This window comes from Oncorhynchus clarkii, chromosome 30 (assembly GCF_045791955.1).
Source record: "Oncorhynchus clarkii lewisi isolate Uvic-CL-2024 chromosome 30, UVic_Ocla_1.0, whole genome shotgun sequence".
NCBI lineage: Eukaryota > Metazoa > Chordata > Actinopteri > Salmoniformes > Salmonidae > Oncorhynchus > Oncorhynchus clarkii.
This window is the reverse complement of record NC_092176.1, coordinates 20,528,325-20,542,184: the sequence shown is the minus strand read 5'-3', so window position 1 is coordinate 20,542,184 and position 13,860 is coordinate 20,528,325. Positions and strand designations below refer to the sequence as shown.

Genomic DNA, 13,860 nt, shown 5'->3' with positions numbered 1-13,860 from the left:
TGGTGGTGGTGGTTGGTGGTTGGTAGTGGTGGTGGTGGTGGTTGGTAGTGGAGGTGGTGGTGGTTGGTAGTGGAGGTGGTGGTGGTTGGTAGTGGTGGTGGTGGTTTGTAGTGGTGGTGGTGGTTCGTAGTGGTGGTGGTTTGTAGTGGTGGTGGTGGTTGGTGGTGGTGGTGGTGGTTGGTGGTGGTGGTGGTTGGTAGTGGTGGTGATGGTGGTGGTGGTGGGTGGTAGTGGTGGTGATAGTGGTGGTGGTGGTTGGTAGTGGTGGTGGTGGTTTGTAGTGGTGGTGGTGATGGTGGTGGTGGTGGTTGGTAGTGGTGGTGGTGGTTTGTAGTGGTGGTGGTGGTGGTGGTGGTTGGTAGTGGTGGTGGTGGTTTGTAGTGGTGGTGGTTGGTAGTGGTGGTGGTGGTTTGTAGTGGTGGTGGTGGTTGGTAGTGGTGGTGGTGGTGGTGGTGGTGGTGGTTGGTAGTGGTAGTGGTGGTGTTTGGTAGTGGTGGTGATTGGTAGTGGTGGTTGGTAGTGGTGGTTGGTAGTGGTGGTTGGTAGTGGTGGTGGTGGTTGGTAGGGGTGGTGGTGGTTGGTAGTGGTGGTGGTTGGTAGTGGTGGTGGTGGTTGGTAGTGGTGGTGGTTGGTAGTGGTGGTGGTGGTGGTTGGTAGTGGTGGTTGGTAGTGGTGGTGGTGGTGGTGGTGGTTGGTGGTGGTGGTAGTGGTTGGTATTGGTGGTGGTGGTGGTGGTTTGTAGTGGTGGTGGTGGTGGTGGTTTGTAGTGGTGGTGGTGGTTTGTAGTGGTGGTGGTGGTTGGTAGTGGTGGTGGTGGTGGTTTGTAGTGTTGGTGGTGGTTGGTGGTGGTGGTGGTTTGTAGTGGTGGTGGTGGTTGGTGGTGGGGGTGGTTTGTAGTGGTGGTGGTGGTTGGTGGTTGGTGGTGGTTTGTAGTGGTGGTTGGTGGTTGGTGGTTGGTGGTGGTGGTGATTGGTGGTGGTTGGTAGTGGTGGTGGTGGTGGTGGTGGTGGTGGGTGGTAGTGGTGGTGGTGGTGGTGGTTGGTAGTGGTGGTTGGTGGTGGTTGGTAGTGGTGGTGGTTGGTGGTGGTGGTGGTTGGTGGTTGGTAGTGGTGGTGGTGGTGGTTGGTAGTGGAGGTGGTGGTGGTTGGTAGTGGTGGTGGTGGTTTGTAGTGGTGGTGGTGGTTCGTAGTGGTGGTGGTTTGTAGTGGTGGTGGTGGTTGGTGGTGGTGGTGGTGGTTGGTGGTGGTGGTGGTTGGTAGTGGTGGTGGTGGTTGGTAGTGGTGGTGATGGTGGTGGTGGTAGGTGGTAGTGGTGGTGATAGTGGTGGTGGTGGTTGGTAGTGGTGGTGGTGGTTTGTAGTGGTGGTGGTGATGGTGGTGGTGGTGGTTGGTAGTGGTGGTGGTGGTTTGTAGTGGTGGTGGTGGTGGTGGTGGTTGGTAGTGGTGGTGGTGGTTTGTAGTGGTGGTGGTTGGTAGTGGTGGTGGGAGTTTGTAGTGGTGGTGATGGTTGGTAGTGGTGGTGGTGGTGGTGGTGGTGGTGGTTGGTAGTGGTAGTGGTGGTGGTTGGTAGTGGTGGTGATTGGTAGTGGTGGTTGGTAGTGGTGGTTGGTAGTGGTGGTTGGTAGTGGTGGTGGTGGTTGGTAGGGGTGGTGGTGGTTGGTAGTGGTGGTGGTTGGTAGTGGTGGTGGTGGTTGGTAGTGGTGGTGGTTGGTAGTGGTGGTGGTGGTTGGTAGTGGTGGTTGGTAGTGGTGGTGGTGGTGGTGGTGGTTGGTGGTGGTGGTAGTGGTTGGTATTGGTGGTGGTGGTGGTGGTTTGTAGTGGTGGTGGTGGTTTGTAGTGGTGGTGGTGGTTTGTAGTGGTGGTGGTGGTTGGTAGTGGTGGTGGTGGTGGTTTGTAGTGTTGGTGGTGGTTGGTGGTGGTGGTGGTTTGTAGTGGTGGTGGTGGTTGGTGGTGGGGGTGGTTTGTAGTGGTGGTGGTGGTTGGTGGTTGGTGGTGGTTTGTAGTGGTGGTTGGTGGTTGGTGGTTAGTGGTGGTGGTGATTGGTGGTGGTGGTGGTGGTGGTTGGTGGTAGTGGTGGTTGGTGGTGGTGGTTTGTAGTGGTGGTGGTGGTTGGTGGTGGTTTGTAGTGGTGGTTGGTGGTTGGTGGTGGTGGTGCCTGTTAACTAGGATCTCCACCCTGACATGCACTGCTGCTGGTGACCATGACATCCAAGTGTAAAGGAGATACAGATTCTGTGATTATGAGAAACAATCTTTAAAACGGATACTATTTACATCTACAATAGCACATCTAATGAAGTAACAGTTCGGCTGCTACTGAGCATGTATCTGGGAGAGGGGAGTAATTTGACCCCCTGACACTGTCCAAATAATGGTTTCCATTTCCATTTTTTGGGCCAATTGTTTAATGTTCCTGATCCAAAAGCCCTGCTCCCTCCATGTTCCCGGGGGCTCTGCTGAGAGGGGTGGGTGATGTTCCCCTCTATTCAAATTACAGTGAGAGGCTAACGAGGATAGCTCGCACACGGAGCAGGGACGTGCCAACACAGACATACAGTAACTCAGAACGGCACAGAGACAACACACAGAGACAACATACAGAGACAACACACAGAGGCAGCACACAGAGACAACACACAGAGGCAGTACACAGAGACAACACACAGAGACAACACACAGAGGCAGCACACAGAGGCAGCACACAGAGACAACACACAGAGGCAGCACACAGAGACAACACACAGAGACAACACACAGAGACAACACACAGAGACAACACACCGAGACAACACACAGAGACAACACACAGAGACAACACACCAAGACAACAACCAGAGACAACAACCAGAGACAACACACAGAGACAACACACAGAGACAACACACCAAGACAACAACCAGAGACAACAACCAGAGACAACACAGAGAGACAACACACAGAGACAACACACAAAGACAACAACCAGAGACAACAACCAGAGACAACACACAGAGACAACACACAGAGACAACACACAGAGACAACACACAGAGACAACACCGATACAACACACAAAGACAACAACCAGAGACAACACACAAAGACAACAACCAGAGACAACACACAGAGACAACAACCAGAGACAACACACAGAGACAGGAAATAAAACAATGTGTTCATAATTATCACCCAAACAAATCCTACTTACAGGGGAAAGTAAGTGAGAAAAAAGGAGAGAGAGGAGGAAAGAAGGGATTGAGAGAGACGGACAGGCAGTCACAGGCAGAGACAGACAGAAAATACGATTCAGACAGATGGTTAAACAATCCCTTAGAGACGTGGTGGTTAAAGAAGGGCATTCACTTACAAATCGATGAAAAATTATATCTGAATGCTTTATTGTCAAACTGTCCAGACAGACTAAATCCGTAAAGACCCATGAAGATGCCTCTAGTTTTATTGCACCAGAGGACAGACGGATGTTAGACTACACGGTGCTGTTCCACAGACACATACTGTACGTTCTCACAGTGGAAACTAGCTATGTCTACAGGGATCGATTCCAACAGATAACATGTGCAAAACATTTACTGAAATAATCCTCATCCAACTGAAGACATTAGAAATTGACACAAATGCTTTTCGGGAAGTTCATGTAGTGGATATTGATTCAGAGCAAATGTGTGCACACTTTCATTCACTGCTATGTGAAGGCAAGTTAAAAACAGCCAAACGAGCACATAGCTAGAATCAGGAGTACAAGATCAGTATGGTCTGTTAAACAAGATGAAGAGCAATGGATTCCTGTTAGGGTCGACTCCCTGAAGTCGAGTCTAAACAAATGAAGCCCTTTCCTGCAGTCAATGACGAAAAGCACCCTCTTTGGCTTCATGGGTGAAATGTTATTCATATTTATTTATTTTTTACAGAATAAAATCCGGTGTTTCTATGTCAAACAGTTTTGTTATATTTCAGTCTTCTGTGATGTATATAAAGTGTAATATTGGGATGCAAACTCAACATTGAATACCTTTCAACTCGATATCTGACATTGTACAGGTGTCTTCCTTTTTAAAGCCCAGAACCATGTGTGTGGCGTGTATACTTTTGTTTGAAAGTAGATTCACCCCACTGCAGTAAAAGGCTAATCACATCTCTAAAAGTGGGCTTTACCATAACCATCACTGCCTCCTATAGTAAGTACTTAACAGTTAGAAGTATTAACACATAGGAAAGGATTTCTCTTGTCTAATTAGCTAGGCTTCCATCCAATTGGCGACAGATTTTCTTCAGAATAAAAAAAAAATCTGCATAAAAACAATATGCGCATTTTGCCACTAGAGGTGTGTTTCCATCAAATTGACTTGTTGCAGATAAAAGTAATGATGACGTAATGCACATTAAAATCCATTTTTGCAGTTAAATGAATTTCCATCATATTTTCAACTCTACTGATGCGTTATATAGTGTGTTCCCACTCTGGTATTGGCACGTGCGCTATAGCCAACAGCTCGCTGTTACAGTGCGGGTAGAACCTACACTATGAGATGATTATGGACAAAGGAGCAATATTGTTTTTATTTGACAAACGGCAGCCAAGCATCGATGATCATGTCACCAGAATAAGACCCTCGATATTTACTGGAAAGGAGCATCAAGCTCATCACCTTGCACTTTCACCACCCTGTGAAGTTCATCATTATTTATTTAATATGTAGCCTAATAAACTGCATGCTTTCCCAACGAGTCGTAGTGGGAGGACCACACGTCATCCCGTGACTCCATGTTTACTTCGATGTGATGGTTCTTATATCAAGATTGGCGCATAAATGCGTTTCCACTGACAATTCTCGCACAATTAATTGTACAGACACAAAAAGTTCCCACTGTCTGTCGTATTTCGTTTTGTCAACATTTGGAACGTTTACCAACAAATGTTCTGTTTCCATCAGACCTGTAATAAAGTTGAATCCAACATGTACTTTACTCGCATAAAAAGGTTAGATTGAAACCTGATTTGTGATGAGAAAATAACTTACTTGAAAGATTTTGTATGTTCTAGTTGACAGAAAGGAAAACTCTACTGTATCTCTCCCTTGCATTCAGTCCTTGTGAAATCGCTTTTCATTTTGAAAGGGGGAAGGGAAAAGTAATATTGACCAAATGTGAAAATTCCCATTGATTATTCCTGTTTCGTCAGAGTACCATCTTGTTAAAAAAGACCCCTCCTGAATTAGTGAGATGGTGCTTGTCATTGATCCCCTCTCCTCCCCTGCCTCCCCTCTCCTCCCCTGCCTCCCCTCTCCTCCCCTGCCTCCCCTCTCTTCTCCCCTGCCTCCCCTCTCCTCCCCTGCCTTTCCTCTCCTCCCCTCTCCTCCCCTGCATCCCCCACTCTTCTCCCCTGCCTCCCCTCTCCTCTCCTCTCCTCCCCTGCCTCCCCTCTCCTCCACTCTCCTCCCCTGCCTCCCCTCTCCTTCACCCTTCTCCCCTACCTCCCCTCTACTCTTCTCCCCTGCCTCCCCACTCTTCTCCCCTGCCTCCCCTCTCCTCTCCTCCCCTGCCTCCCCTCTCCTCCACTCTCCTCCCCTGCCTCCCCTCTCCTTTACCCTTCTCCCCTGCCTCCCCTCTCCTCTCCTCCCCTCCCCTGCCTCCCCTCTCCTCCACTCTCCTTCCCTGCCTCCCCTCTCCTTCACCCTTCTCCCCTACCTCCCCTCCACTCTTCTCCCCTGCCTCCCCCACTCTTCTCCCCTGCCTCCCCTCTCCTCTCCTCCCCTGCCTCCCCTCTCCTCCACTCTCCTCCCCTGCCTCCCCTCCCCTCTCCTCCACTCTCCTCCCCTGCCTCCCCTCTCCTCCACTCTCCTTCCCTGCCTCCCCTTTTCTTCACTCTTCTCCCCTGCCTCCCCTCTCCTCCACTCTTCTCCCCTGCCTCCCCCACTCTTATCCCCTGCCTCCGCTCTCCTCCACTCTTCTCCCCTGCCTCCCCCACTCTTATCCCCTGCCTCCGATCTCCTACACTCTTCTCCCCTGCCTCCCCTCTCCTCTCCTCTCCTCCTCTCCCCTGCCCCCCCTCTCTTCCACTCTTCTCCCCTGCCTCCCCTCTCCTATCCTCCTCTGCCTCCCCTCTCCCCCACTCTCCTCTCCTCTCCTCCACTCTTCTCTCCTGCCTTACGATGGATCCTCCATGATTTCCTTATGACCATCTATTGATTCCAACCTCCTAGCCAAATATAAAACCACACTTGTACACTCCAATCCTGACTGCTCCCACTAACCAACCCACACTTCCCATTCCTACAAACACTTGCACCAATACTGACTCTCTGCCTGTCTCTGTTGTAAAGCATGCTCCTCTAGAAATACAGAGGCTAGCGCTTTCTAAAGGTCAGGGGTCATCTGACAGTAATGCCACCGATAAATGACCTGTCTGTCTCTGAGCAGAGGGTAGAGGGAGAACTCCTTAACTAAATGGAGGGAGAGACACAGACAGGGATACTGTATGTTCTAGTATTCTCAAGTTAGACAAGCTCTGAAAATATCAAAGCCAGACAATGCAAAAGCAAGGCTTGTAGAAACAGAATATCGGAGTATGGAGGGATGTAGCCATACTGTAAAAGAAAATATATTTGAAACAGATCCTTCAGTCACCTGAGATTCAGTCAACATCAGGGCACATGTGTGGATGTAATCCATTAAGATTTGAAATGGGCAAGACAGAGGAATCAATCAGTCAATCAATCAGTCAAAGACCATTGACATCTTTGAAACAGAGGTTCCCTTCAATTTGCAAAAGTATGAATGTCAGTGAGTGAGTGACAGATTGAACAAGAACACGACTAGTAGACGCTGCAAGCAATATGACATGATCAGTGTTTTACTCTGAATAAGAGCCCGACACAAGGGCGTCTTTAAGAGTAATCTCCCCCTCCTGACTAACCCCCTACAAGCCCCCTGGCCCCACCACCCCTCCCTATGGATCAGCTGTGATCTACTCTCTCCCCTTTCACTCAAATCAGGATTAGGGAGAAGGACAGAGTTAAGCAGCAGGAGAGGGAGGAGGGGATTTTTTTTTGGGGGGGGGGGGGTGAGGACCGAAACAATATGGAAAGGAGATTAGAAAAAGAGGGGGTTTGGGCCGTTTGGGGAATTGCAAACTCCCTTGTGCTTGGGTAGGTGTCTTAATGACACTGCCTAATTATCACAAAATAAGATGGGCTAAGAGGAGGGAAAAGAGATGGATGAGAGAACACAAGGGAGAGGAAGAGAGAAAGACAAGGGCAGAGAGGAAGTGAAAGAAAGAGAGAAAGAATGAATGAGTAGGGTAGAAACACTGGTATGAGCCTGAGAAACCAAGAGAGAGGGGGACCATAGAGAGAAAGAGTACGAGAGTGAGAGAGAGCGAGAGAGAGAGAGAGAGAGAGAGAGAGCGATAGAGAGAGAGAGAGCGATAGAGAGAGAGAGCGATGGAGAGAGCGATAGAGAGAGAGAGAGAGAGAGAGCGAGCGATAGAGAGAGAGAGAGAGATAGAGAGAGAAAGGGAGAGAAAGGGAGAGAGATGGAGATGCAGTAGTAGCGGCAGTAGGAGCGGCAGTAGGAGCGGGTGGGCCCCAGCACGCTGCATATTAATTGGAGAACAGGTGTTGGGGCTGGGAGCAGGAGGCTGATTACTGCAGCCTCAGAAACAGCCACCCTCACCCACCTCCCCCCTCCACATACACACATGAATCATTTAGGCCCCAAGCAGTGACTCAGGGAAAGGGTCAGGCAAAGGGTCACCGACACATACACAATTGCACACACATCAATATACATACATACATAAATAAATAAACATCTGTGCACATCCATGTACACATACACAAACAATATACATATGGGCTTATTCAGACACAGACACATTCTCTCACTCTCTCTTGCTATTTATCACATGCACACATGCACACATGCATACACACAAAAATCCACAATAAATAAAGTTGAGATCTCTGCAAGGACACAGTGGAACGCTGCAACAAATTCCACCAGCTTATCCCAAATGACATAACTGCTAATAGGCTGGTCCCCAAGGAGAGGGATCCATGGGCCTGTCAAGAGGGAATAACCCCCTATCAGACCTGGATGGGCCCAGTGTGATTAGAGGGTACAGTAGGTCAACGATTCCATTTAAATCCATCCTCACAGTACCACCATCAGCCTGCACAGGCCCACACACTGACATAGATCCTCCAATTCACAAGCCCCCTGCGCTACTTATAAACAATCTTTGGAGTGGTTTTGCCATGGAAGATGGAGGAAGAGGACGGGGGTCGTTGGGAAAGTAATGCGCCAAATGAGCAAAACAGCTGCTACTAGGGATTCTGGGAAAATTCAAAAGACAACAGACCAATTTTCCGTTATATGAAAACTATCTTCAGCAGAGATCCTCTGAGACACACTGTCAACTGCCGGCCAGCTCGGACAGAGGAGGAGAGAGGGGGGGGGGTGAAGGGGAGAGACAAAGACAGAAGAGGGAGGGAAAGTGGGAGAGAAAAATGCTTGACATTTTGGGATGTATTTTTGGAGGAATGGAGAGAGGGAGGGAGGAAGAGTGAGGGGAAGGAAAGGGCGATGAAGGTTGAAGAGATGACGTCACAGAAAAACCATTGTACAGAAGGTCTGCTTATGAGCATTTATCACAGCAGCTGATATCAGGCAGATACGGTGTGACTTCCAAAATCCCTGGGACCTGGAAACCCTCACACACGTCCATTAAGGTAATGCTCCGTCTCTAAAGCCTGATAACTGACTGTCAGGTAGGGAATCTACAGACAATACATAACCCTCACACATGTCCATTAAGGTAATGCTCCGTCTCCCTAAAGCCTGATAACTGACTGTCAGGTAGGGAATCTACAGACAATACATAACCCTCACACATGTCCATTAAGGTAATGCTCCGTCTCTAAAGCCTGATAACTGACTGTCAGGTAGGGAATCTACAGACAATACATAACCCTCACACATGTCCATTAAGGTAATGCTCCGTCTCCCTAAAGCCTGATAACTGACTGTCAGGTAGGGAATCTACAGACAATACATAACCCTCACACATGTCCATTAAGGTAATGCTCCGTCTCTAAAGCCTGATAACTGACTGTCAGGTAGGGAATCTACAGACAATACATAACCCTCACACATGTCCATTAAGGTAATGCTCCGTCTCTCTAAAGCCTGATAACTGACTGTCAGGTAGGGAATCTACAGACAATACATAACCCTCACACATGTCCATTAAAGTAATGCTCCGTCTCTCTAAAGCCTGATAACTGACTGTCAGGTAGGGAATCTACAGACAATACATAACCCTCACACATGTCCATTAAGGTAATGCTCCGTCTCTCTAAAGCCTGATAACTGACTGTCAGGTAGGGAATCTACAGACAATAAATAACCCTCACACATGTCCATTAAGGTAATGCTCCGTCTCTAAAGCCTGATAACTGACTGTCAGGTAGGGAATCTACAGACAATACATAACCCTCACACATGTCCATTAAGGTAATGCTCCGTCTCTCTAAAGCCTGATAACTGACTGTCAGGTAGGGAATCTACAGACAATAAATAACCCTCACACATGTCCATTAAGGTAATGCTCCGTCTCTAAAGCCTGATAACTGACTGTCAGGTAGGGAATCTACAGACAATAAATAACCCTCACACATGTCCATTAAGGTAATGCTCCGTCTCTAAAGCCTGATAACTGACTGTCAGGTAGGGAATCTACAGACAATAAATAACCCTCACACATGTCCATTAAGGTAATGCTCCGTCTCTCTAAAGCCTGATAACTGACTGTCAGGTAGGGAATCTACAGACAATAAATAACCCTCACACATGTCCATTAAGGTAATGCTCCGTCTCTAAAGCCTGATAACTGACTGTCAGGTAGGGAATCTACAGACAATACATAACCCTCACACATGTCCATTAAGGTAATGCTCCGTCTCCCTAAAGCCTGATAACTGACTGTCAGGTAGGGAATCTACAGACAATAAATAACCCTCACACATGTCCATTAAGGTAATGCTCCGTCTCCCTAAAGCCTGATAACTGACTGTCAGGTAGGGAATCTACAGACAATAAATAACCCTCACACATGTCCATTAAGGTAATGCTCCGTCTCTCTAAAGCCTGATAACTGACTGTCAGGTAGGGAATCTACAGACAATAAATAACCCTCACACATGTCCATTAAGGTAATGCTCCGTCTCTCTAAAGCCTGATAACTGACTGTCAGGTAGGGAATCTACAGACAATAAATAACCCTCACACATGTCCATTAAGGTAATGCTCCGTCTCTAAAGCCTGATAACTGACTGTCAGGTAGGGAATCTACAGACAATAAATAACCCTCACACATGTCCATTAAGGTAATGCTCCGTCTCTCTAAAGCCTGATAACTGACTGTCAGGTAGGGAATCTACAGACAATAAATAACCCTCACACATGTCCATTAAGGTAATGCTCCGTCTCTCTAAAGCCTGATAACTGACTGTCAGGTAGGGAATCTACAGACAATAAATAACCCTCACACATGTCCATTAAGGTAATGCTCCGTCTCTCTAAAGCCTGATAACTGACTGTCAGGTAGGGAATCTACAGACAATAAATAACCCTCACACATGTCCATTAAGGTAATGCTCCGTCTCTCTAAAGCCTGATAACTGACTGTCAGGTAGGGAATCTACAGACAATAAATAACCCTCACACATGTCCATTAAGGTAATGCTCCGTCTCTCTAAAGCCTGATAACTGACTGTCAGGTAGGGAATCTACAGACAATAAATAACCCTCACACATGTCCATTAAGGTAATGCTCCGTCTCTCTAAAGCCTGATAACTGACTGTCAGGTAGGGAATCTACAGACAATACATAACCCTCACACATGTCCATTAAGGTAATGCTCCGTCTCTCTAAAGCCTGATAACTGACTGTCAGGTAGGGAATCTACAGACAATACATAACCCTCACACATGTCCATTAAGGTAATGCTCCGTCTCTCTAAAGCCTGATAACTGACTGTCAGGTAGGGAATCTACAGACAATAAATAACCCTCACACATGTCCATTAAGGTAATGCTCCGTCTCTCTAAAGCCTGATAACTGACTGTCAGGTAGGGAATCTACAGACAATACATAACCCTCACACATGTCCATTAAGGTAATGCTCCGTCTCTCTAAAGCCTGATAACTGACTGTCAGGTAGGGAATCTACAGACAATACATAACCCTCACACATGTCCATTAAGGTAATGCTCCGTCTCTCTAAAGCCTGATAACTGACTGTCAGGTAGGGAATCTACAGACAATACATAACCCTCACACATGTCCATTAAGGTAATGCTCCGTCTCCCTAAAGCCTGATAACTGACTGTCAGGTAGGGAATCTACAGACAATACATAACCCTCACACATGTCCATTAAGGTAATGCTCCGTCTCTCTAAAGCCTGATAACTGACTGTCAGGTAGGGAATCTACAGACAATACATAACCCTCACACATGTCCATTAAGGTAATGCTCCGTCTCCCTAAAGCCTGATAACTGACTGTCAGGTAGGGAATCTACAGACAATACATAACCCTCACACATGTCCATTAAGGTAATGCTCCGTCTCTCTAAAGCCTGATAACTGACTGTCAGGTAGGGAATCTACAGACAATACATAACCCTCACACATGTCCATTAAGGTAATGCTCCGTCTCCCTAAAGCCTGATAACTGACTGTCAGGTAGGGAATCTACAGACAATACATAACCCTCACACATGTCCATTAAGGTAATGCTCCGTCTCTCTAAAGCCTGATAACTGACTGTCAGGTAGGGAATCTACAGACAATACATAACCCTCACACATGTCCATTAAGGTAATGCTCCGTCTCTCTAAAGCCTGATAACTGACTGTCAGGTAGGGAATCTACAGACAATACATAACCCTCACACATGTCCATTAAGGTAATGCTCCGTCTCTCTAAAGCCTGATAACTGACTGTCAGGTAGGGAATCTACAGACAATACATAACCCTCACATTGCACGATAGACCCTAACTCTTCATGATTCTGATAGCAATATTTTTGTATTCATATATTTGGCAGGAGTTAGGACTGTGTACAGAGGAGGTATTTTTAGTAGGACAATGTGGACTAAGTGTAAGGGGACGCCACAGTGTTCTGTGTGCTGACCAACCAGAGCAAAGGAGACAAGCGAACAGACAGACAGACAGACAGACAGACAGACAGACATACAGAGAGACATACAGACAGACAGACATATACAGTATGTGAGCACAGTCACTAACAAACACAGATGCTTACATTAGCACCGACAAGTATACTGCAGAGACACTAATTACCACAGACGCATGCCTCAGTGCCATAAACACTCATAGGGTAGGTACGCTCTGTTACAGGGATCTGGCACAGCAACAGACCTAGAGGAAAGCTCTTAAATATATATACACACACGGACTGTACCTACTCACCCACACATTTAATATGCAGACATGTATGCACCTTGCCACCACCCCTACACATCTACACCCTACCCCTGCCCCCTCCTCCTCTCCCTTTGCCCTCACTAACCCTCCCTCTCCTCTGTTTTTACTGGCCATAAAAGAAACGGCTGATTTGTGAGGTCTCATCACAGGAACCACATGGGCCTCTGCCTCTCTCTCTCTGCCTCTCTCTCTCTGCCTCTCTCTCTCTGCCTCTCTCTCTCTCTCTCTCTCTCTCTCTCTCTCTCTCTCTCTCTCTCTCTCTCTCTCTCTCTCTCTCTCTCTCTCTCTCTCTCTCTCTCTCTCTCTCTCTCTCTCTCTCTCTCTCTATCAAAATTCATGTTTGTGTGAGTATTTCTGCATCTGAGCATGTCTGGACAATGGACATCTTAAAGGCGGAGAGGGAGAGGGAGACAGTAGAACATAGGCTCAGTTGGGCTGTTTGACGTTGTCTGGTTAGTGTGAGTGAGTGACAGATGCCGTTACCTGTCAATGATGACCGGGTCAGAGGGCGTCTCGTTGCGGTTTCCACAGCTTTTCTTCTCACAACAGCGACTGTGTTCCAAAATAACAAACAGAAAACACAACAACACAGTGAGTGAAACAAACCAGCATGACAGGACTAATCTTTCCTCTGGCCCGACCACTGTCCCAGACTGCACTGCAGACTGCACAGATCCAGGGAAACAAAAAGTGCCAAAGGAGAGGAGGTGAAAATAAAAGAAAGGGGAAGAAAAGGTATCATACAAACAGGGAGAGACCATTCAAACACATCAACACACCCCATCACACAGACAAACATATCAACACACCCCATCACACAGACAAACACATCAACACACCACATCACACAGACAAACACATCAACACACCCCATCACACAGACAAACACATCAACACACCCATCACACAGACAAACACATCAACACACCCCATCACACAGACAAACACATCAACACACCCCATCACACAGACAAACACATCAACACACCCCATCACACAGACAAACACATCAACACACCACATCACACAGACAAACACATCAACACACCCCATCACACAGACAAACACATCAACACACCCATCACACAGACAAACACATCAACACACCCCATCACACAGACAAACACATCAACACACCCCATCACACAGACAAACACATCAACACACCCCATCACACAGACAAACACATCAACACATCACATCACACAGACAAACACATCAACACACCCCATCACACAGACAAACACAACAACACATCCCATCACACAGACAAACACATCAACACACCACATCACACAGACAAACACATCAACACACTTCATCACACAGACAAACACACCAACATACCCC

General features: G+C 47.4%; 1 protein-coding gene across 5 annotated transcripts in view; it reads right to left on the bottom strand.

Annotated features, from left to right (window-relative positions):
- Positions 1-13,860, bottom strand: part of LOC139390175 (transcription factor COE2-like) — a 41,646-nt gene that overhangs the window by 19,715 nt on the left and 8,071 nt on the right. For all 5 annotated transcript variants that reach the window (XM_071137420.1, XM_071137416.1, XM_071137417.1 and 2 more), the window contains exon 6: positions 12,994-13,062. In XM_071137420.1, coding sequence (XP_070993521.1) covers positions 12,994-13,062 — 69 coding nt within the window. The remainder of the gene's footprint in view (positions 1-12,993; positions 13,063-13,860) is intronic.